This window comes from Thamnophis sirtalis, unplaced genomic scaffold, assembly GCF_051295495.1.
Source record: "Thamnophis sirtalis isolate CommonGarterSnake01/CBP01778 unplaced genomic scaffold, rThaSir2_p1.2 scaffold_7, whole genome shotgun sequence".
In the NCBI taxonomy this organism is placed as follows: Eukaryota; Metazoa; Chordata; class Lepidosauria; order Squamata; family Natricidae; genus Thamnophis; species Thamnophis sirtalis.
Window position 1 is genome coordinate 32,527,469 of NW_028261387.1, and position 23,659 is coordinate 32,551,127.

Consider the following 23,659-nt stretch of genomic DNA (forward strand, 5'->3'; position numbering starts at 1 on the left):
AATTGGGGATGTGGAAAAGTGGTAGAACCTTATTCAATAATTATGTGTAAGATATGTGTAAGATATGTGTAAAACTAAAATCAGAATGTGGCCCATCCAGGGGTAGACAAGGGCACAGCATCTGTTTGCATGGCTATCAGTTGTGAGACAGCTGATTGTGAGGGGAAGGACTAAGGGCTGTGTTTTATGTAAGACATTATTTTTCTGATCTGTGGTTATGTGGAAGAACCCTAATCACTCCTATTAAGTATGGATTGTGACTTGAATGGGCAGGGGTGGAACAGCACATCAGATTCACTGCCCTGTGCAGTGCAAAATATCTTTGAAGCAGTTGTCCCTGACTAGCCACAGGACACTTAGCAACCCTTAGAAACAAAAATCTCTCTGCTGCTGCTTAGTTGTATGCAACGCTCCCCAAATTCTTGTTGCTAGAATCCAATATGTTCCCTCCTCCTTGAATTCCATACTCCCTCACATTTGGCAGTCCAGCAAACCTAAGGACCCGGGCCTCAAATTCTCTCAGGTGGTACTAAACAGAGGTAAGGGAAATTGTGGGGGAATTGCCTGTGTAATGTATTTATATTAACTTAATTGCTATTTGACAGCTAGGCTGTTTGTTTCCTGCATACTGGAGCTGCATTGAATGGAGAACACAAGATTACTAGTTTGACAGTTACCTGGTAGACCAGATGGACAGTACACAAATTAATCAAATAATAAATGGATAGATGGATGAATGGATCGAGAGATGGATGGATGGATGGACATACAGATGATAGCTACATGACAGAGAAAGGAAGGAAGAAAAAAAAGGAAGAAGAAAGAAAGAAAAAGAAAGAAAGAAAAGGATTACATCTGAGAAGGGGTTACTCAGCCTGCTTTTTGGACTCCGCAGATCACATCAAATCAAAAAGGAAGCGCACGGGCTGGGTTCGCATCACAGGCTCAGATGAAATAGGCTCGCCTGCGGTTCATTATGTGGTTTGACCTACAATCCCTGTGAGAAAAAGGACAACCTGGCCGCAGAAAAGGCCCCTGTTTATTTCTCCCGCTGAGGGAAGAGAGCGGGGGCGGCCTGCGGTAGCTCCGCCCCGACGGCCGTCTCCTTCGCGGGCGCGGAGGAGCTGCTGTCGATGTGTTGCTAAGCTGGACACGCGCTCGCCTCGGCCAGACGCCTCTTCGGCTCGACCCCGGCTGAACGTCCAACCTGCGCCGCCGCGCCTCGTTGCTCTCGGTTCTTCTTCGCGGCAGCCGAGGAGCGGCTCCATCTCCTGCGCGCAAAGGTAAGAGCGCTTCGCGTTCCGCTCCCACCAAACTTTCTCAGTTCCCGGACGAGGTTGTGAGGCTGCCTTCCCAGCGCGATCGGCCGGCAACAGTAGGAACTGTCCGTGGTATCGCAGTGTGGAAAGGACAGCTTGGAAATAGCTGAGGAGGTAGCAGCTGATAACTCTCTATGAGGGGGAAAAACAAGGGACGGGACGGCCTTTCTTGTGGCTAAGTGGAAGTTCTCTCGAATTAGCTCAGGGAGCTGGGCTCAGGAGTGCCTCTGAGAACATGCAGAGTGCCTCAAAGCTACTTATTTCCTCTTTCTGAAATGGCAGGGAGACAGGGATCTTTCCAATTTAAATATTTGATTTCCTAGAACTGGCTTGTAATTTTTTTAGGCTTATTCTTTAGTGAGATCAAATACACTATTGGTCTCCCTCAAGATGTGATGTCAAAGTTAAAAGAAGCCTTGAAATCCTCATCCTTACTTACTAGCCTGCTAAATGGGCATATTAAGTGAATCCAATTAAATACAATTAAGAAATTAGTACATTTTAAAGAGTATCCAGTGGATTATTGTACATTAATGCTTCATTTTTCTATTTTGGAAAATGAATCAGGTATAAACTAACACGCCACAGCTGCAACAATAGTGGCTGATCCAATTCCATTTATCTGTTGGTCGTTGTCCAACCTCTCTGTGGGGTAGCAGATTGTGTGAAGGGATTGTGCTTTGCTGTTTCCACTATCATTTTAGAATCATTTTTTATAGTCTGATGTCATCTAAACATATTGGGTAACGTAGACTGTGTCCATTGAAAAAGGAGATGATAAGATTGGAAAGCACCAAGTTGAAGGCTGTTTTATTTTTCAAATAGCCTGTTTTGGTTGTTAACAGTCTGCATTATCAGTATTTGTACTATTACACTTATTCAGATCTTTGTCAGTACTTGATTTCTCAAGATGAAAGTGAATCACCCCTGGATTTCATTTTCTTAAAAAAGAACAGTCTAGCACTATATTTGAAATGATTGAGTGCTGTAATTCCTGATAATCACTTGTCCTTGTTGTGCATGGGGCCTTATTTGTTTTTCAAAATACGTTATGTATTCAGTGCAGAAACTTTAAATCCCATTCTTAAATATGTATTGTGCATTCTAATGCTTTGTGTAAATATGCACGGTTCAATGAAAAAACAAGGCAACGTACTATGGAAATGCTGAACAGCATTTGTAAAAATTGATCCCAAGAGTAAAAATAATGCATAGGAGGTTTACCATATTAAAACTGAAATGACAATAGAATTTCTGAAGCAGGGAGGGCCTCTTCGCAGAGGTCTGAAACAAAGGGTATGTGTATTAACATGACTATAGCATTCTATGTACAATTTAGTGTGTCTGTTTAGCGTCTCTGACTGTAGCAGAATTTGAAATTTCATAACTAAGACTGAATTCCTTATGAGAAAAGAGCAAACAAGTGAAAAATGGAAGCTTTCCAGCATCTCAAAGGAAAAGGAATATGAAGAATATAGTACAGTAGTTTTTTTCCTAAGTAAAGACCTAGCTAGCCAACCAGGAGGTTTAAAAAGTATTCCTGGTAACCAACATGATTTATGCTTATGAATAGTACTATTCATAGAAAGTCTCCCTAACTGACCGAAATCTCATATTTCAAATCAGAGCAGTGAATTTCAACATTCACCATAATTCTGTTTTATCTGGTTTAAGCCTCGCCTTGTTGACTTTTACTCATCCCATAATTATATATATTCATGCCTGATCTAATTCTCTGTTTTATTCCTGAGACTAGTGAATAGACAGAGAGAGATTGATAAATGTCACTTTTTGTATAGACACATTGATGACTCTTCAACAAAAAACCTCTGCATGATATTTTCCAATGGAGTTATGCAGATGAAAAGGAAAGGAGGCAAAATAAGACCCAGAGCTCAATGGCCAGGCACTACAACAGACTCTGCCATACCATTAAGGTTCTCAATCATTTCCTAAGTTACTCAGAAGAATAAGATGGCCAATGATATCAATATCATATATCAATATAGCAATATCATATACCTCTTAGTTGCTTCACTATACAAACACATTCCAGTTACATTAGTAATAATTTAGAACTGGAATATTTCATAATACTAAATGTTTTGTATATGTTGGCATTTTATGAAAATATTGGATTGGATCTTGGATGATGTTGAGAAAAACACCATTAACTGGACTGTTCTCTCCCAAACCAGAAAAAGGGAAAGAATGAGGTCTTCCATATGCTCTCCTTCAACCTGCTGTGTTGCCTAGAAATCTGTTCAATGTATTTGGTAATACTTCTGCAGAAAGGTGATAATAACGCAGAGGGGAAAAATAGGTTAAAAACTAGAAGCTTCTGCCTTTTATACAGAAGGAAGAAATAGCCCAACCTATCAAAAGCAACACCGATGGAGATAGAACAGGTATACAAATCAAAATAGGCAAGGGACTAGTAAGAAAATCCTATCCAACCTGGATGAATACAGATCACCTGGACCGGATAGTTTACATCCCAGGATTTTGAAGGACTGGCAGATGTAATATCGGAGCCATTGAATGTAATTTTTCAAGGTCCATGTTGCACACGGGAAACACCAAAGGACTGGGGGAGGGGACCCCAGTATGGTTCCAATCTACAAAAAGGGGGAATAATGAATCCAGAATCCAAAATTATACGCCAATCAGCTTAATATCAATACCTAGGAAAACCCTGAAAAAAATAATCAAGCAAGGGATTTGTGAGCATCTAGGTGATGCCTAGGAGCCAACATGTGTTTGTTAAAAATAAATCATGCCAGACAAACCTTATATGATATTGATATTGATAATGTAACCAAATTAGTGGACCAGTGAAATGCTGTGGACATAATATACTTAGAATTCATCAACACATTTGATAAAGTAGACCACAACCTACTTCTTGGTAAGAGAGGACAATATGGGATAGACCGTACCAACACTAGAAGGATTCACAATTGGCTGACCAACCACACTCAGCAGGTAGTCCTCAATGGAACTACAACTACATGGAGCGAAGCATGCAGTGGGGTACTACAAGGTTCAGTCTTGGGCCCAGGACTCTTCAACATCTTCATAAATGATCAAGATGAGAGAATGGAAGGGGAACTCATCAAATGTGCAGATGACACCAAGGTGGGTGGAGAATTGCTAATACTTTAATTGAATTGAATTGAATTGAATTTATTATATTTCTATGCCGCCCTTTTCCCAGAAGGGACTCAGGGCGGCTCACAACCCAAGTCAGGGGGGGGGGATAGGGGATACAAATAGGGGGAAAAAGACATAGACAAACAATACCACAATTTTAAAAACAACTCAACAGACACACCATTCGAGTGGGGACAGGAACTCATCAGCCCCAGGCCTGTCGGAACAGCCAGTTTTTAAGGGCTTTGCGGAAAGCCTGGAGGGTGGTGAGGGTCCGAATCTCCACGGGGAGCTCGTTCCAGAGGGCCGGAGCAGCCACAGAGAAGGCCCTCCTTCGGGTGGTCGCCAGTCGGCATTGGCCAGTGGATGGAATTCGGAGGAGGCCTAATCTGTGGGACCTAATCGGTCTATTGGAGGTAATTGGCAGCAGGCGGTCTCTCAAGTACCCAGGTCCAATACCATGAAGGGCTTTATAAGTGACGACTAGCGCCTTGAAGCATATCCGAAGACCAATAGGCAGCCAGTGCAGCTCGCGGAGGATAGGTATAACGTGGGTGTACCGAGGTGCACCCACAATCGCTCGTGCGGCTGCATTCTGGACAAGCTGAAGTCTCCGAATGCTCTTCAAGGGCTGCCCCATGTAGAGCACATTGCAGTAGTCCAGTCTTGAGGTCACAAGGGCACGAGTGACTGTTGTGAGGGCCTCCCGGTTCAGGTAGGGACGCAACTGGTGCACCAGGCGAACCTGGGCAAATGCCCCCCTGGTCACAGCCGACAAGTGGTGTTCAAAAGTCAACTGTGGGTCCAGGAGGACACCCAAATTGCGAACCCTGTCTGAGGGGCGTACTGTTTGACCCCCCAGCCTGAAAGATGGAAAACTTGGCCAATTAGTGGGAGGGAAACACACCAGCCACTCGGTCTTATCCGGATTGAGTGCAGGCTTGTTAACCCCCATCCAGACCCTAACAGCCTCGAGGCACTGACACATCACGTCAACCGCTTCACTGAGTTGGCACGGGGCGGACAGATACAGCTGTGTATTGTCCGCATACTGATGGTATTTTATCCCGTGCCGTCGAATGATCTCACCAAGCGGCTTCATGTAGATATTTAACAGGAGGGGGGACAGGACCGAACCCTGTGGCACCCCATAATTCAGGGGCCTAGGGGTCGATCTCTGTCCTCCGACCAACACCGACTGCGACCTGTCCGAGAGGTAGGAGGAGAACCACCATAGAACAGTGCCTCCCACCCCCACCTCCCGCAGTCATCGCAGAAGGATACCATGGTCGATGGTATCGAAGGCCACTGAGAGGTCAAGGAGCACTAGGACAGAGGCATGACCCCCATCCCTGGCTCTTTAGAAGATAGGGTCAATATACAAAGGGATCTTGACAGACTTGGACACTGGGCTCTATCCAACAAAATGCAATCCTGTGGAGAGAAAAGTAAGGTCATTCACCTAGGCAGGAAAACCCAAATGCATAGATATAGAATAGGTAGCACCTGGCTCAACAGTAGTAATTGTGTGAGAAATCTAGGTGTCTTAGTGGATCATCACTTAAGTATGAGCCAAAAGTTGCTGCAGCTATGCAGTCCTAGCATGCACCAATATAAAGAGATAGTGTCAAGATAAAGATAAGTGATAGTATCGCTTTACACTGCACTGCTGAGATCACACTTCGAATACTGCATCCATTTCTGGTCACCTTGATGCAAAAATGGTATTGAGACCCTGGAGAATGTGCCAAGAAGAGCAACAGATAAAGGATCTGGAGGCTAAATTGTATGATGAACAGTTGAAGGACATAGTTATGTCCAGCCTATCAAAGAGAAAGATCAGTGGGGAACATGAAAACTGTACTTGAGGGGCTGGCACAAAGAAAAGGTGATTGCCTTGTTCTCTGGGAACAGGGAAGTAATAGGTGGAAACTTATTAAAGAGAGAGTAAGTCCCTGCTTACTTTCTTGTAAGTAACAAGAACTGTGGATATTCAGGAGGGAGAATATTTCAACTGATTATATATCATCAGTTTGCTATTAACTCTGAGGGATTACATAGACCATATCATTTGTCTTCAAGAACTGTTAGTCTAGAGTACAGGAACTCATAATAAAGAGTTAAATTGGATTTTAACTTTTGAATAAAATATGTTTATATAAAAAGGAGTTAAATTGGATTGCCATTAATGATAGTAAGTAATCCAGTTTACTAATCTAGTTTGTCAGGCAATTATAAAAAAGCTATAATTGATGTCCATAAACTTGGTTATAAAGAAGCATGGGGGTCACCACAAAGTAAGTTATTTCTATATGAATGAATGTGATGCAGTCATTTTTGCTGTGTAAGCAATTCATGCAAGATGAGAATATTTTAAAGTATCTGTTCAATGAGCAAAAATGTTTATGGCTTCCATACATATATTAAGAAGGTTTTTCCCTCTGTTAGTATCCACCCCTGTGTTAAAGATGGAACATGGTAGTTTTGTTGATAAGAATCAAGGGTACCTAAAATGCAGTGCTAATCTAGATTAGTAGATTCTTTTTTTCCTAAGAAACAGTGAGGCTTAAAGATATTGAAATAACCAAAGTATCTATTCTTTCTAAGAAATTAATATATATATATAAGTATTTCCTGTTTCCAGCACTTCCTTATCTTGTTCCTCAGACAAAGAAGGGCTCTCTGATTAATTTACAATCCTAATTGCAAGATAGTCTTGTAGTCTGAAGCCATGAAGTAAAAGGAAAAAAAGAGATGCTAAGGGATGGGGGAAAATGAGCTTAAAGGTAAAGGTTCCCCTCGCACATACGTGCTAGTTGTTCCCGACTCTAGGGGGCGATGCTTGTCTCTGTTTCAAAGCCAAAGAGCCAGCGCTGTCCGAAGATGACTTCATGATCATGTGGCCGTAATGACTAAATGCCAAAGGCACACAGAATGTTGTTACCTTCCCACCAAAGGTGGTTCCTATTTTTCTACTTGCATTTTTACATGCTTTCGAACTGCTAGGTTGGCAGAAGCTGGGACAAGTAGCAGGAGCTCACTCCGTTATGTGGCGCTAGAGATTTGAACCATTGAATTGCTGACCTTCTGATCCACAAGCTCAGCGTCTTAGCCACTGAGCCATCGTGTCATAGATAAATAATAAATAAACGAGTTTAGATATTTATAATAAGAAAAGAGTGATTACAACCTTTCCTTAGGAGAAGAAGACTCTGGTACCGCTAGTTTTTCAGCAGAGATGATAGAATAACCCTGGTTCCTATCTAATCTCCTTCTGCCACAGCTGGATGAAACATTTCCTATCTCATCAACAATATCTTCTACAGAAATCCCAATAACTCCTAAAATCTCCTAAAACACAGAATCCTAGAATAATGTATTACTATCCAAGGGTAGGAAATTAAAATTATAGATTGACATTTTCTTAACTGTATGCTGTTCTAGGGTCAACCTGTCAGTTTTTCTTCAGAATGCTTTTTATTTACAGTCCATTCCATCTAGTCGTGAGCTCTGTAAGAGACAATGCACAAGGATCACAGTACACCCATCCACTCGCATACCTTCAAAGTGACTGTGTTCATCTTCCCCTTGTAGGTGCAATATTGCTTCAATAAATGCATTTAGCCAAAGCCAAAATAGGATTTATGGGCTTCATTTGATTCCCAGCTCTGGTTTGGCTGTGATCTCTTCACAATTGCTTCCCCCCCCACCTTTTTGGGGCTTTTATTTAGGTAGATGTGAAGAGCAAAAGTGCTTTATTTGCTTAGAACAAGAGAAATGTGTTGTCACATTGGAAATGGTACCCTCAGTGTAATTTGTTTTTGCTGGCCGCCCCAAATGTATTGTGCTTTTTATGACTCATAGTTGTAGAACAAATGGTCTGATCGGTAGTTTATTTCTCTGATAACATTTTAAAAGCTGAAATGTATATCTAATGAAATGGCTCTTACAAGCCGGAAATTAGGAGGTTGTTCTGCGTGCTGAATTTGAACAGGAAAACCAAAGGGCAGATCTACACTTTCTGCTTGCTCCACAGTCAGTGCTGGCCATTCATTTTTTGTGTGTGTGCAGGAACAGATGATGTCATCTTCCACCCACTTCTAGCCTAGCACAAATGCAACCATCACCTGTGTTTTAAAATGCTGGTTCAGAACTGCTGCTTTCCATCCTAAACCTTCTTCATCCCTTCCAAAGGCACTTCTTTCTGATCCACCCCAGGTCCAGTTGGCTAGAAGGCCTGGCACATTCCCACCATTTTAAAAATTATGTTGTGGTTGACCCAATAATGGTCCATTAAGTAATTTTTCCTCACCCTCCATTTTCCCTCCCCCCCCGGAAGCTCATCAATCCAATGACTCCAAAAGTGAGACACTTTTGGTTGCTACCTAACTAAGCATGCCCTTCTTGCTTTCCTACCTCTTTATACTCTGTTTCCCAAAAAATAAGATCCAACTGGAAAATAAGCCCTAGCTTCAGGATGCTTGAAATTTAAGCCCTGCCCCCAAAATAAGCCCCAGTTAAGATCATCAATCAGATGGATGCATTTAATACCATATTTTCCCAAAAATAAGACCTAACGGGAAAATAAGCCCTAATGCATCTTTTGGAGCAAAAGTTAATGTAAGAAGACCCAGTGTTATTTTCAGGGGAAAATGAGTAGTACTGCAAAGGGGTCATGGTTGCTCACTTGTTAAAGACACTGAGCTTGTCAACTGGAAAGCTGGCAGGCCGGGTTCACGACTCAGTCACTGCACAACAAAATGAGCTCCTTTTACTTGACCCAGCTCCTGCCACCCTAGCAGTTCAAAACCATGCAAATGCAAGTAGATAAACAGGTATAACTTCAGTGGGAAGGTAACAGCATTCCCTGCCTCTCGACGTATAGTCATGCTGGACACATGACCATGGAAGCGTCTTTGGTCAAGGCTGACTCCCTCAGCTAAGAAACAGAGATGAGCACCACCCCTAGTTGGAGATGACTGGGCAGAGGAGACCTTTACTTTTATAGTACTGTAAAGCTTCACTTCCCACCCACCTGCATTCCTTTTTAAAAAAACGTGAAGATGCAATATAGAATCATTGGAACTAAACTACAAATTTCAGCAAAATGTGCAATACTGGCCCTATAAAACTGTATCTACCTGTAAATCCAGGTAGTGGATTGTCTTGCATCAAACTGTAAGCTGAGGGGACACCAGTCTACTATCTGATTTTTTAAAAAATATGAACAATGCTGTGCTTCAGTGGTTAGATGGCCTGGACATTGGTATTTGAACACAAATCTTTTTAACATTTATATTTTATTGTGTTATATTAACCTAGGTGAAATGTTGATATATATTGTTAGTCTATGTATCATATTGCCATACTCTAAATAAATAAATCCAAATGGCCCAGACTCTGTTAGTCTCTTGTAAAGAGCAGGCTGATCTCCTGCCCAGACCTTTGGGCTAAGTCAACTCTATTGGTTGATTTGTTTGGTTCCAGTCCTAGAATGTTCTTAAATCTTACACATACTGTAGGTTTATGTTTATTTGTTGCTTCTGGTTATTATTTATGTTTTTTATATAAGGTGTTTTTGTTTTAAGTTTTAATCATTTAATATACTTAGAGGCACAGTATTGTGAGATGAGCATCTATATACATTGTTAAAAGGAGACACAATAAAACAAATATTCTTAACTCCATGCAGACTATATTATGCATGGCTCCAAGCACAATAGTTTCTATGTATTTGATTAGCTGTTATTTGAGGTAATTGTTTCCAGCCAGGAAACAATACTACCTATATTAAAAGCAGATCCTCTAGTTATATCCATGTCATAAATAATTTGCAATAATGTGTAAGCATTGGATGATTTCCCCCCTGTATTTGTTTGCAAAATGTTTGCCAAAATGATCTTTAGAAGAACTCAATGAACAGCACTATTGTATTATACTGACATTTACCTATGTAAACTATTTTTATCACATGTTTCCATGAAAAATTCAGGGAGGATAAATGCCTAAGAGATTCTCTGTCACTTTCATGTCCTTTTTACTTTTATGATTACATTGCTAAGAAAAACATTCACATTATACACCTTGCAGAGTCCTCTTGCAGTAAAATTGACATTTATTTTTATTTATTTAATCCATTGGTAAAGCTGCACATCTCAACAAGTGTCATAGTAAAGGAGAAGCCACTGTTATCCGATCTAGTGAATTTCTCAGTGGGGAAATATACAAGGAGCAATTAAGGACACAAATGCCAGGATTAAATTGAGTAGATAATAGAAAGTGCCACTTTACATGTGGACTGTTTCTTTCACTCATTAGAAAAATTCTCAAATGGGTCTTGAATAAGTTAGTTTTATGGGATTTCCACTCTCAAATTTTGAAGGTACAATTAAAAAAAATTAAATGAGAAAATATCTGTTTTGTCAAGTGTCAGGCAGTGGAAGAGACAATCAACACACAACTAGGTAAGGAGATTTCAAGCTTTATAATAACTTTAGCAGGCTGCTATAAACATAAAAGCATAACATACCAAGCAAGATGCTCTCACCAGTTGTTGGGAGCCCCAGTGAAGAGACCACAAAGGCCAGGATCTGCGGTATGATGAACACTCAAGCCTGTTCCAAAGTTCAAATGACCTTATTAAGGTCTGGCACCAAACGTCATAACTCATAAGCCTACTTCCACGGTAATAAAACTGCAGGATCTGACCTGGTCTGGATAATGCATAACTCCCAAACAAGGGTTCTGATAAGCCAGTGGTAATCTAAACAATCTACAGCTGTGTGAAGATGCCCTCCCCCCCCCCTTATTTATCAAGCAAGAATGAAAAACAAGCAGGTTGGCTCAGAATTAACTCTAAACTTCTAGAATGTTCCTATTATGAAGGAGAAATCAAAATATCATTGAAATACAATGGTCTTCCACATTGCCACTACACCGTTTTATATCTTTCTGTCTTAGAGAAAAGAGTATCCAAATATTTAAAAAACTAATAGGATAACAGGGTCACTATGGCAGTGATATCTATTCACACTTATGGTTGATACACATGTAGGCATCTATTCACTTTCAGTGTTGTTCAGTAAACACTACAGCAATTAACACAATCTGGAAGCCAGGTGGCCGCTTTTAATCTTGGCAACAACTCGGCTGGGGTTTTTTTCTTTTTCCTTGTAACATGTTTGACAATTACTTAATTTTAATAATAAACTTAGTTCAGTTCATATACACACCTAATGAAAGCAGGATTAATCATCTTTGAAATATGTTAGCAATTCATAATTCATCCTAGTGACAGGGGGAATATAGCATAGACGGAAGAGTAAACTTCATTTCTAAGGCATTCACAACTTATCTGGTTAACTTTTTATAAATATGTGGCATCAGCATTTGCATATAAGGAGGGTTAGATCCAAACACTGGCATTTTTAGAATGAGACTTGCTGAAATCAATGGGGCCTCTGTCTATGTCACATATCTGCGTGTCCCGCCCTCTCTTGTCAATCAGGCAGGGTGTTGTTTGATTGGTCCGTTCGCATGTTGTTTACGCGGGAGATTTGGTTCCTATTGGTTAGTGCGCTGACAGCTCGGGGTATAAAAGGGCTGTCAGAGTGTTTGTTCATGTTCCTGTCTAGTTACTGTTCTAATAAAGCTGTTGTGTTAGCACTGAGCCTCGTCATTACCTCCGGAGCCCGAGTTCAAAATAGTCTAAATTAAGGTTCTGCTGATGTACAGGAATCTCCTCTAAGAATCTGTCACTTTACAAAACAGATCAGATTGGAAAGCAACTCAACAGACTAATATGCTATTCCAGAATTCCCCAACTTTCCACCTTTGCGGACTGTTGGAAAAGGGGGAGAACAGGGATGATTCCATATGAGTGGTCAGCAAGTGCGCATGCGCAGCTCCATTTGAATGACTAGCATGCACATGCACCTGCCACTCACACAAATGGGACTGCCCGCTGCCTGAACAAGTGGGGATGCACTTGCATGCTTACCCATTTGCCCACAGTTTCCATAGTCTGGTTGCAAACAGCTCACAGTCCAATAGTGGGCTGCAGCCCAGGGGTTGGAGACCCATGCTCTATTCTATTGAGATAGACAAGACTAATACAATTTTGTAACTCTGATTGTGCTTTTGTTTCCCTCCCTTTTTATACTATAGTGAGTTAGGATGAGCCATTCTGAATCTTAATGGTTATCTGTTTTCACAGAACTTAAGGTATGCATCTGTATTTTTTCTTTACATAACAGTTTCCGAATATTTCTTTCCAGGCTATCTCCCTAACTATCTATAGTATTCTAGAAAAAAAAGACAAATCATGTTCATATTGCAATCTGCATTACATATGTACTTGATCCAAAAGTCTAATCTGAAATAAATAACTGTTCCTTTATTTAGTCTATGATGCTTTTGTTTTCTTTAGATGGCTTCAGTAACAGATGCCAGATATAGACCCAAGGATGTTTCAGACCAGAACTTTGATTATATGTTCAAGCTCCTGATCATTGGCAACAGTAGTGTGGGCAAGACCTCCTTTCTCTTCAGATATGCTGATGACACTTTCACACCTGCCTTTGTCAGTACAGTGGGAATTGACTTCAAAGTGAAGACTGTTTACAGGAATGACAAGAGGGTAAAACTGCAGATTTGGGTGAGTACCCATCATTCTCGAATCATTTACTCTGGGCACAGATTTAGAGGCATCAGTATAATTTCCTTATTATTCCTTGATTGTGGAAAATAAGGTTTATTTGCTTGTCTGTATTTTATTTCGACAGAAGGCTGAAGCTATGTTTCTTGCTTGTTATTGCAGAGGATGGGCAACCTTTAAATATCAAGAATTTGCACTTAACATTTTTTGAGCATCTGGGTTCTACAGTGAGCAATAGATGTGCCTAGGGTTTTCTTGGTTAGTTTTCCTTTCAGATGCATTTTGGTATTTCTTTCTGGATATTTCCTCATTCTTTACCTGGAAGCAGTGTGCTTTATTTACTTGCTTGTACATTGCATTTAGAGAATGATGTCATTACATTGTAAAATAGTAAAGGCATATTCCAAAGGTACGTTTTTCAAAAGGCAATTGGACTTTGTTTTTTCTTGAAGATATTTCGCTTCTCATTCTTGGATGAGAAGCGAAACCTTTTTAAGGAAAACAAAGTCCAGTTGCCTTTGGATAAAAGCACCTTTGGAACAATCATGGCCTGGATGACTGAGAACATCGACAAGTAAACACAACTAGTTACCTTTCCCTGTGATTCTTCTTGTCTACCTATTGACTGTAGCATTGTGGCTGATCCCACACAATGAAAGGTTGGGGATCTCCAAGGTCCTCTCCTTGAAACCTTCTGGGTCTCTTCACCATAGCTATGTCTTCTGCCAGGTTGTGATGTTTTGAAAGTTCTCCATCTGTTTTTCAGGGAGATGCCATTATCTGCCATTACCTTAACTTTGCATGTGAAAGACATAGGAATCACTCAACCTGTCTTACTGGAAAATAAAAGGAGGGGGATGATAGAAAATACGTTCAATATGTTTTGACCTAGGCTTCCTAAGACAATAAATAAAAATCACATGCTTAGTCCCAAAAACCATCTTTTTATTTCAATGGCTGTGAATTATGTTCACAGCCTTTAATGAGTCACAAATAGTTTGTAAAGAATCTGACAGAAGTCTGCCACAGTCTTTTGGAATAAGGTTGATAAGCACCCACATTTATCTCCCTTGAAATGTTGCCAAAGACCTAATTGCCAATTAGCTTTGCAAGACCAAACAAAGCACAGAGTCAAAATGGAGCTTCAGAGTTTAAACCGACCAGAACGAAGAAAGTTGCTTCCAGCAAAGAATCACGTGCCTTTACTCCTCCTTTAGGTCTTATGTGAGGGGCCAATCATCTCCAAGCCTTACTCCTGAGTCGCTCCTTTTGTCTTAACTGTTCTTGCCTTCTGGCAGCTCTGTGCATGCGCGTACTGGGAACAGGTTCACCCTGTTCCTCTGCCTCGCTGATGTCAAACTCTGGAGGCTCCAGAGGCAAGACATAACTCCCACATAGCCCTGCCCCCCCCTCTGCCTCAGATGCAGACCCCACATCCGAGCCTTCCCCATATTCAGGACTGGCCTATGTTCCTCCCAACCTCCTCATTGCCAGACACTGCTGCCAGCTCTGCAGGCCACCAGCAGACCACAACACTCTTACAAAACAATCAGTGTAGACAAAATAACACAGGGCTCTAGAATCACAGACTTCTTAGAAGAAAGTTAAATAAGAAAATGGACAAGAAAATGTGAAGTCCTGAGCAGACCCCAAGGTGATGGTGATTTTATCCTGTTTACAAATAACCCCGAGGTACCAATATGCAATATGCATGAGGTGCCAATATAGAGTAGAGGGCATGCAAATATTACTAAATGAATGAATAAAATATAATACATACAGTATACAAGATCTAGATTGATAAAAACAATGGTCATCAGAGGCACAAACTTGGAGGAAAAGTAATTAAACTTAATGACACTCTTAGCGAACATTATCCAGTTCTTCTAAATAAAAGTTGAAGACTCTTAGAACAGATATTATATGTGTGCATTTTTAATATGGTTTAATTCTTTCCCTACAAGTTCCAATTTTAATCTGAGAAAGAAGGAGAATTTTAGCTCTGTCTCACTCCCCACTTCAGCACAAAGCTTCTTTCTCCTTTTCTCCAAAAGGTTTGCAGAAGGCCTTGGATAACCTATTTTTGCATGTGTGACTCAGGACATACATTGTTCTATGTAAAGATGTCTGTGGAGATTCTCAGTCATCCAGGTCATAGTTGTCTCAAAAGTACTTTTTCAAAGGGCAACCGGACTGTTTTTCCTTGAGGAAGAGGAAGAAAACTGCCAGTACCTATCAATCAGTGGTGGGTTTCAAAAATTTTTAGAACCTCTTCTTTAGGTGTGGCCTGCTTTGTGGGAGTGGCTTGCCAGCCATGTGACCAAGAGGGAGTGGCTTGGCAGTCATGTGACTGGGTGGACGTGGCCAACTTGTAAAATGTGGTGAAACTCACTTAACAACACTCTTGCTTAGCAACTAAAATGTTGGCTCAGAAACTCTGGCATTGAAGTGTGTAAGTCTTAAAGCTGTCAAGTTACAAGACCCTTGCACCCCTAACCCTTTAGAAAAAAACCCCAGGGGTGTTCAAACTTGACAGCTTTAAGACTTTAAGGTTTAGATAGGACTCTTAGAAGCAGGTGGGGCGATTGGTGAGCCAGCCAATCAGTGAGTGGTGGGCGGGGCAAGTGTGGTGCAGATGGGCAAGGGGAGGCAGCTGGAACCGGTTCTAAATGGCACAGTAGATTTGTGGAACCTATTCTATAGAAGAGGTTAGAACTGGCAGGAACCTAACCCTGCTATCGATCCCTCACATGAAGCTTATTGGCTGAGAACAAAAAGTTTTCTTCTTCTTCCTCAAGGAAAAAAACAGTCCAGTTACTTTTGAAAAGGCACCTTTGAGTTTCCATGTGCAGATTTAGATCTCCAGTGTGAGATGAATGAATACAGACTGGGAATATCTAAGCCTATCTGGCAAGAAAAAATGGCAAACAGGCTTCAGGTTTGTGAAAGCGGGCTTAGTATTCACAACAACCTCCACACACTGGCTGTATTGCAAAATACAGTGAAATGTCATTATGTTATATAACATATAATTATGTTATAATTCCCCATCAAGGACCCAGGCTGGCACAGTGGTTACAATGCAGTATTACAGGCTAAATCTGTCCACAGGCAGGAGTTCAATTCTGACTGGCTCAAGGTTGACTCAGCCTTCCATCCTTCCGAGGTCAGTAAAATGAGGACTCAGATTGATGGGGGAAATTTGGTCACTTGTAAACTGCTTAGAGGGGGCTGTAAAGCACTGTGAAGCAGTGTATAAGGGCTATTGCTATCATCACTCTGTACAGCTCTTTAACTGAATCTTGTATTATAATTTTGAAATACCGATCCTACTGCCAATCTACAAACCACCCCCAGTTTTGTAAGCATTTACACATTGCAACACAATAATACGTCTGTGAAAGGATTTCTCATTGTGTTATATTGCAAAATACCTGTGAATTTGTATATGTATAGGAAAGGAGATTTGAAAACCACAGGCTGTATTTGAGTGTTTAGAAAACAATTTTTATTCATATTATGGAACAATTAATTTCTCTGTCTTACCAGTTGGCTTTCCTAGGACGTGGTGTTTGGGAACTGGTCCAGAAGTAGTATTCAGCAGGTTCTGACCAGTTCTGGAGAACCAGTAATGGAAATTTTGAGTAGTTCGGAGAACTGGTAAATACAACCCCTGACTGGCACACCCCCATGTATTATCTGCCTCCTGAGTCCCAACTGATTAGGAGGAAATGAGGATTTTGCAGTAACCTTCCCCTGGAGTGAGGTGGGAATGTAGATTTTATAGTATTCTTCCTTCCCCTGCCATGCCCACCAAGCCACGCCCACAGAACCAGTAGTAAAAAAAATGAATCCCACCACTGGACTGGCCATGTCCATTATGGTATACATTTTGTTACAACACCTAGGACACAAGCTAAAATAATATTAAGCAGCTATTTAAACAGTAGTGTTTTGATGGATTTCTTCTTTCCCAGGGAAGGAATTGACAGTATTTGTTTTAAAATCAAATTCTCTCCTGGGAACTGCACACTTCCCCATCTGGAAGTGTTGCTTTTTCTACCCCATTTTGCTTGTCTTAGTGGGAAAATAAAGCCTAACTAGATATTTGGAGAAATGGTGTAAAATCTGTAGTGTTACACTCATTACAAAAATATTCAATAAACGACAGTAGGCTTCTGAAGGATATTAATAGTTTTGATGAATGGCAGGAGTACACTTTTACAGAAAGGGTGCCCAGCTGCAAGTAGAAATCATAACATTCTACTATTTTTGTGAATATAATTTAAGCAAATTGAAACTTGACAACCACTAATTATGCTCAATGACTCTTTCATTTTTCCCTTTTTTATCATTTTGGCTGCAGTTGCCTAGATGTAAAATCTGTTCACCATTTTTCAAAAAACATTTTCTATTACTGGCATGAGGCACATCAAATTATGCAATGCACGGCAGCTAAATGCTATACTTTTACATCTTTGAATGAACTAAAACAGTCTACAGTTTTAGTTGTAGTGCTATAATTCTACACACATTATTTGTAGTAAAGAGTTTAGCAATACATAATTTCCCCCCAAAAAGCAATAATTATGTTTTTCAGAAAATACTCATCACTTCTCAGACAATTACATTGTAAGTGTGAATTATTCTTTATGGGAAGCTACTCTAGAAATGATTTTTTTTCTTTTGCCGATTCATTTTCAATAGGAGTGTACAACTATTGAATTTAGTATATGAAAATTCATCAATACGTACTGGTTGCTTTTTTTTAAGAACTTGCATACACAACTTGACCCCAGATTGATTTTTCTTTTCTTTTCTGCATAATTATCCTACTGAAGGTTAGCTCCTGCAGTATCTATTTGCCCTTTAAAGTTTTTTTGCTGCAAATAATTGTAGAAATGGTGCTACCAAGTGCTTTTTAAATCAAAGGTAGATATAGTGAAGCATTCTACCATGATTCAAAACAAAACAGTAGCACTCATCTTGATCCTATGTTGCCTGGTTGCTAGGTAATCAGCGCCTTTCTGAAGAGCTAATGTAGAATCAGAAAAGTTGCAGGGAACACATATTTATCTTAGCTTCTTTTTATTAATTTCTCCAACATTTGGTAAAACGAACAAATAGTGCTGATTGAAGTTCCCTCTATATATTTTCCAACAATGTCAAGGATTTTTTTAGCAGTCATCTGAACGGCGTTTGCCCATAAATGGTTGACTCGACACATATTGTGAGTTTTGATATCACTTTGTCTTTAAGTAAGGAGATGATCTTAAAGCATCTTCTCCAAGGACAAAGCAAGTGCATTGTTTCAAACCTGATGAATTCGAAGAGGAAGACACATTAATATATAAAACTATCATAGAAGGCTATGACAAAGGAACAATATACCTATACTACACATCCTGACTGCAACAAGAAGGCTGTATGTGCAGCAATGGAAGAGTGAAAACACCCCTTCAAAGGAGGAGATGAAGATACTAATCTGTGCAGAAATGGATAGACTAATGTTAAAAATAAAAGACAAAGGAGAGACAGAATGTTATAACACATGGAACAGATTCTATCAATGGTTAGAAGCACAGGGTGGAAGTCAGAATATGAAAAAATTAGAGTAGGGAGACATGGAACGAGATACTATATGTGTATCATGGTATTAGAATAAATATGTTGGTCAAAAATAATTGTACAATACTAGCATGGTTTAAGCAGTAAATAGGTTAGTTGTTTTCACTTTGGTTTTGATGGCAAGTGAAATGCCAGGACTATCACACTATGTTCAATATACTTTTATGTAAATAATAAAAATATATTAAAAAAACATAAAAAACTTTTTATTCCAGACTTTCCTTCCAAATGCTATGTTAATTACAGGTACAGTTAGCAGCAGTCACAACTAATCACTCCTCACTCCCCAGTGTGATACCAAGGGCTAAACATGTCAAGCTCTCTTTCTTTCTTCCCCCATACAGAGAGCTGCTCTGAAATTTGCCTGTTTTTGTCTCAGTTTTTTTAAAGTATGTTGCTTTCCTATCAGATGAATGGTCTCTAGGTGACAGGCATTCAGAATCACAAAAATAAATTTGGTCTGTGGGAAACTGTTACGCTTATGTTTTTTCACTATAAATAAACATCAAAGACAAAGCCTAGTGAAAAACATGTTATCTTTTCTTGGATCATTTAAAGAAAAGAAAAAAAGTGAGCCTTAAGCCCAAGAAAAGGTCAGCAGTTTTAACAAAGGAGAAATAAAATATTGAATAATAAAGGTCAGGATTATTACTGTCAAAGAGATGAATTGATTAATTAATGGCCAAAGGAAAGATCACATGTACAGGGCGGGGCATAACCTTTTCCTAGGGGGTCACAGCAACACTTGTAATAACAACACAAATAATTCATACACCATTCGAAAGCCCATCAAAAACTGAGTTTATTGACACGATTTAATAGTCAGTATGACCACCATTAGCCCTTCGAACAGCATTCAAACGAGGTGGATAAGAACACAACAAATCTTCAAACAGTTCCGTTCGATTTTCCAGATTTTTCAACACAGTTTCCAAATTCATTCTCAAAGTTTCAACCGAATATCGATTTTGACCTTGCTCCTGAATCATCAGAGCTTCCACTTCATCCTTAATTATGGCCCCAATGTTCTCTGCCGGATTGAGATCTGGCGAATTTCCCGGCCAGACGTCATTGCCCCAAAATTCGACATTGTTTTCCTTTAACAATTGCTGAGTCGCATTTGCACGCATGCAAGGAGCTTTGTCATGAAGAAAGACAGCCTCACCAACCACCAAGACATTGTCTGGATCACTGAGAAATGGAATGACATTCTCCAATAAAATTTTCTCACGGAAGAGCCAAGGTGGCGCAGTGGTTAAATGCAGCACTGCAGGCTACTGCTAGATCAGCAGTTCAGCGGTTCAAATCTCACCGGCTCAGGGTTGACTCAGCCTTCCATCCTTCCGAGGTGGGTAAAATGAGGACCCAGATTGTTGGGGGCAATATGCTGACTCTCTGTAAACCGCTTAGAGAGGGCTGAAAGCCCTATGAAGCGGTATATAAGTCTACTGCTATTGCTATATTGCTATTGCTAAATAACTGCCATCCCAGGATTCCCCTTTATCCTTCAAAACCCAATGCAGTTTCTTGGCTGTGAAAATGACGAAAATCCCGATGCAAGTCGGATTGCGAACGATTTGTCGATATCGTTCATGTTTGGCGATGTCGTCGACGTCTTTAGCCCAAATTCGATCGTTCTGGAAATTCGGTTTTCGAATGGCATAAACGAAGAATTCGTCAGATGGCGCCAAATGAAGAAAATCTTCCTCGGTCCATTCAGACAACCAATCGCACAACCAAAGCCGATCTTGAACGTGTGTTTGAGTTTTCAATGGTTTGCAAATGACGTGGAATGGCTTCAAACCTTCTCGTTCTCGATATCGGCCGATTGTCCTTTGATCAACTCGTTTTCCACGAATTTGAAGGATTTCTTGGGCCACTTTTCGGTTTCCTTTTCGTTGTTTGCGACTGCCAGTTGCAATGATGGCTTTGCTTTCTTGGGACAGTTGCAGAGGACGCCCTTCTCCAAATTTTGTGAAACATTCTTGGGCTGTTTTGTTCCAATTATCAGTAACCCAATCCGGATGACGTTTCAATTTGTTTGCAATCCATTTTCGATTGATAAACGTCGCTCCAGCATCGCGAGCCTCTCGAAAGGCAATGCATTTTATTCTGTCAATGATCCTTTGTTCTTCCGAATCGAATTTTCCAGCCATTCTTAAAGCAAATTTAACATTTAATAGCTCATTCAATTCAGTTTTTTATGGGCTTTAAAATGAGGTGTCGCGGAAGTTGTAAACTTCTGTCGATCTTGCTGTGACCCCCTAGGAAAAGGTTATGCCCCGCCCTGTAAAGTGTTGCAATAGTCAAATGCTCACTGTTCCATTTAAATGAAAGTAGTCCATCTGTGATGATTATATTTATATTTTTTTAAGTCGGTAAACTTAAGAAACAGTAGGCACTTCCATTTTTCCTTTCAACTAAGCAGATTTCTAAACCACATGAGTGCACAGATGCTTGGTAGCGGCATCTGGAAATGAGTAAAACAGGCATTAACATTACATATACAAAGGGTAGAGCTTCAAATCTGGTGCTATAGACAGGATCTTGCCTGTTTTAATCCTCGCTACCCATAGATACCACTAACATACTCTATGAAGTAATGTGGAATATATACAAAGGGCAGCAGATTAGAAAAGGCAGGAGCTGTGGGTGGTACATTACTTCTCATACATAATTATGAGGGACTGCTGTCCATATTCCCAAGAGGGAAGGAGTGCATTCCAGCGAAGCAAAAGACAACACAGTTTAGACAGCTTGTGTGAGAAAAAGTGGGTGAGGATGGCTCCTCCCTACTAGTTCCCAGAACATATGTTTTATAGTGCAAGTATGTTATGGTCCAAAAACAAAGGAAAGAAATAAAAAGACATATGGAGATTCTCATAAGCAGATTTCTTTATTGTTCTTCACCCAGAGGCAGAAAACATTTCTCCCATAAGTTGAAAGGATATGATAGCATGTAAAAAAAAAAGATTAGTTCACTTTCTCTTATCATTAAATGGTAGCAGAAAAATGCAACCTGAGTGATTTCATTCCATTCATTTAGGTTTTCCAGTATAAAACAATGAAGGAATCAAATCTCTCTTATTTTTCAATAAAATAGGGAACTGAATAAAATGTGAAGAACCAATGAAAGAGCAACAAGGATTTAACAGTGATGGTGACTTTTTTGGCACCAAGTGCCCAACTGGAACATGTGTGCATACATGCCAAAGCACCAGAAACCCAAAGACCAGCTGGCTGGCATGCGCATGCCTGTTTTTGGCTGTTTTTGTCTATTTTGGGGGGCGTTTTCAGGCCATTTTGGGGGGTGTTTTTGGCCTGAAAAATGGCTTGAAAAAGACCTGAGAAATTGCCTGAAAACTGAAGGCCATTTTCAGGTGCTCCAGCACCTGTGAAGACCATGCACACCGGAAATCAGAAGAACAGTTGGCGACGGCACATGCGCCCACAGAGAGGGCTGTGTTCCACCTCTGGCACGCGTGCTATAGGTTTGTCATCACTAAGGTGACCAGATTTTCAGATTGGTAAAGAGGGACACCATTGACCGGGGGCGGGGGAGGCGGCGGCTTGATTAAAAATTTTATATTTTGTCAAAAGGTCACACAAGGCGATTATATGACCCCAGGACATTGAAAGCATCATAAATATGAATCTGTTACCAAACATCAAAATTTTGATCACGTGACCATGAGGATGCTTCAATGGTCGCTAAGTGTGAAAAATGGTCGCTAAGTGTGAAAAATGGTAATCAGTCACTTTTTTCAATGCCATTGTAACTTTGGTCACTAAATATGAACTGTTTGAAAGCTAAAGCTAGCTTGCATTATGCTAGCTTACATTTTCAAGAGAGAGAAGCTAAACTCCTTATTAGAATTAAAATAGAAATGAGTAGAGTAGAGTAGAGTAGAGTAGAGTAGAGTAGAGTAGAGTAGAGTAGAGTAGAGTAGAGTAGAGTAGAGTAGAGTAGTTTATTAGCCAAGTGTGATTGGACACACAAGGAATTTGTCTTCGGTGTACATAAAAAAAATAAAATAGAATACATTCATCAAGAATCATAAGCTACAACACTTAGTGATAGTCTCTCTCTCTCTCTCTCACACACACACACACACACAAACACACAAAAACACACAGACACACACTCCTCCTCTGGATTCAATGGGACTTTTAGAAAATCCCCCCTCCTGTGCACACACACACTCCCTCTCTCTCTCTCTCTCTCTCTCTCTCTCTCTCTCCCCTTCTCTGGATTCAATGGGGTTTAGGAAATCCCCCCTCCTCACACACACACTCTCTCTCTCTCTCTCTCTCTCTCTCTCTCTCTCTCTCTCTCTCTCTCTCTCTCTCTCTCTCTCTCTCTCTCTCTCCTCCTCTGGATTCAATGGGGTTTAGGAAATCCCCCCTCCTCACACACTCCCTCTCTCTCTCTCTCTCTCTCTCTCTCTCTTCCCTCCTCTAGATTCAATGGGGTTTAGGAAATCCCCCTCCTCACACACTCCCTCTTTCTTTCTCTCTCTCTCTCTCCTCCTCTGGATTCAATGGGGTTTAGGAAATCCCCCCTCCTCCATCTCTCTCTCTCTCTCTCTCTCTCTCTCTCTCTCTCTCTCTCTCTCTCTCTCTCTCCCCCCCCTCTGGATTCAATGGGGTTTAGGAAATCCCGCCTCCTCACACACTCCCTCTTTCTCTTTCTCTCTCTCTCTCTCTTCCCACCTCTGGATTCAATGGGGTTAGGAAATCCCCCCTCCTCACACACTCCCTCTTTCTCTCTCTCTCTCTCTCTTCCATCCTCTGGATTCAATGGGGTTTAGGAAATCCCCCCTCCTCACACACTCCCTCTCTCTCCCTCTCTCTCTCTCTCTCTCTCTTCCCTCCTCTGGATTCAGTGGGGTTTAGGAAATCC

General features: G+C 40.6%; 1 protein-coding gene across 1 annotated transcript in view; it reads left to right on the forward strand.

Annotated features, from left to right (window-relative positions):
- The first annotated feature begins 1,195 nt into the window (after positions 1-1,195).
- The window catches only part of RAB3B (RAB3B, member RAS oncogene family), an 87,516-nt gene continuing 65,052 nt past the window's right edge, over positions 1,196-23,659 (forward strand). The window contains exons 1-2 of the mRNA XM_014056427.2: positions 1,196-1,283; positions 12,901-13,128. Of these exons, the coding sequence (XP_013911902.1) occupies positions 12,901-13,128 (228 nt within the window). The 5' untranslated portion in view covers positions 1,196-1,283. The remainder of the gene's footprint in view (positions 1,284-12,900; positions 13,129-23,659) is intronic.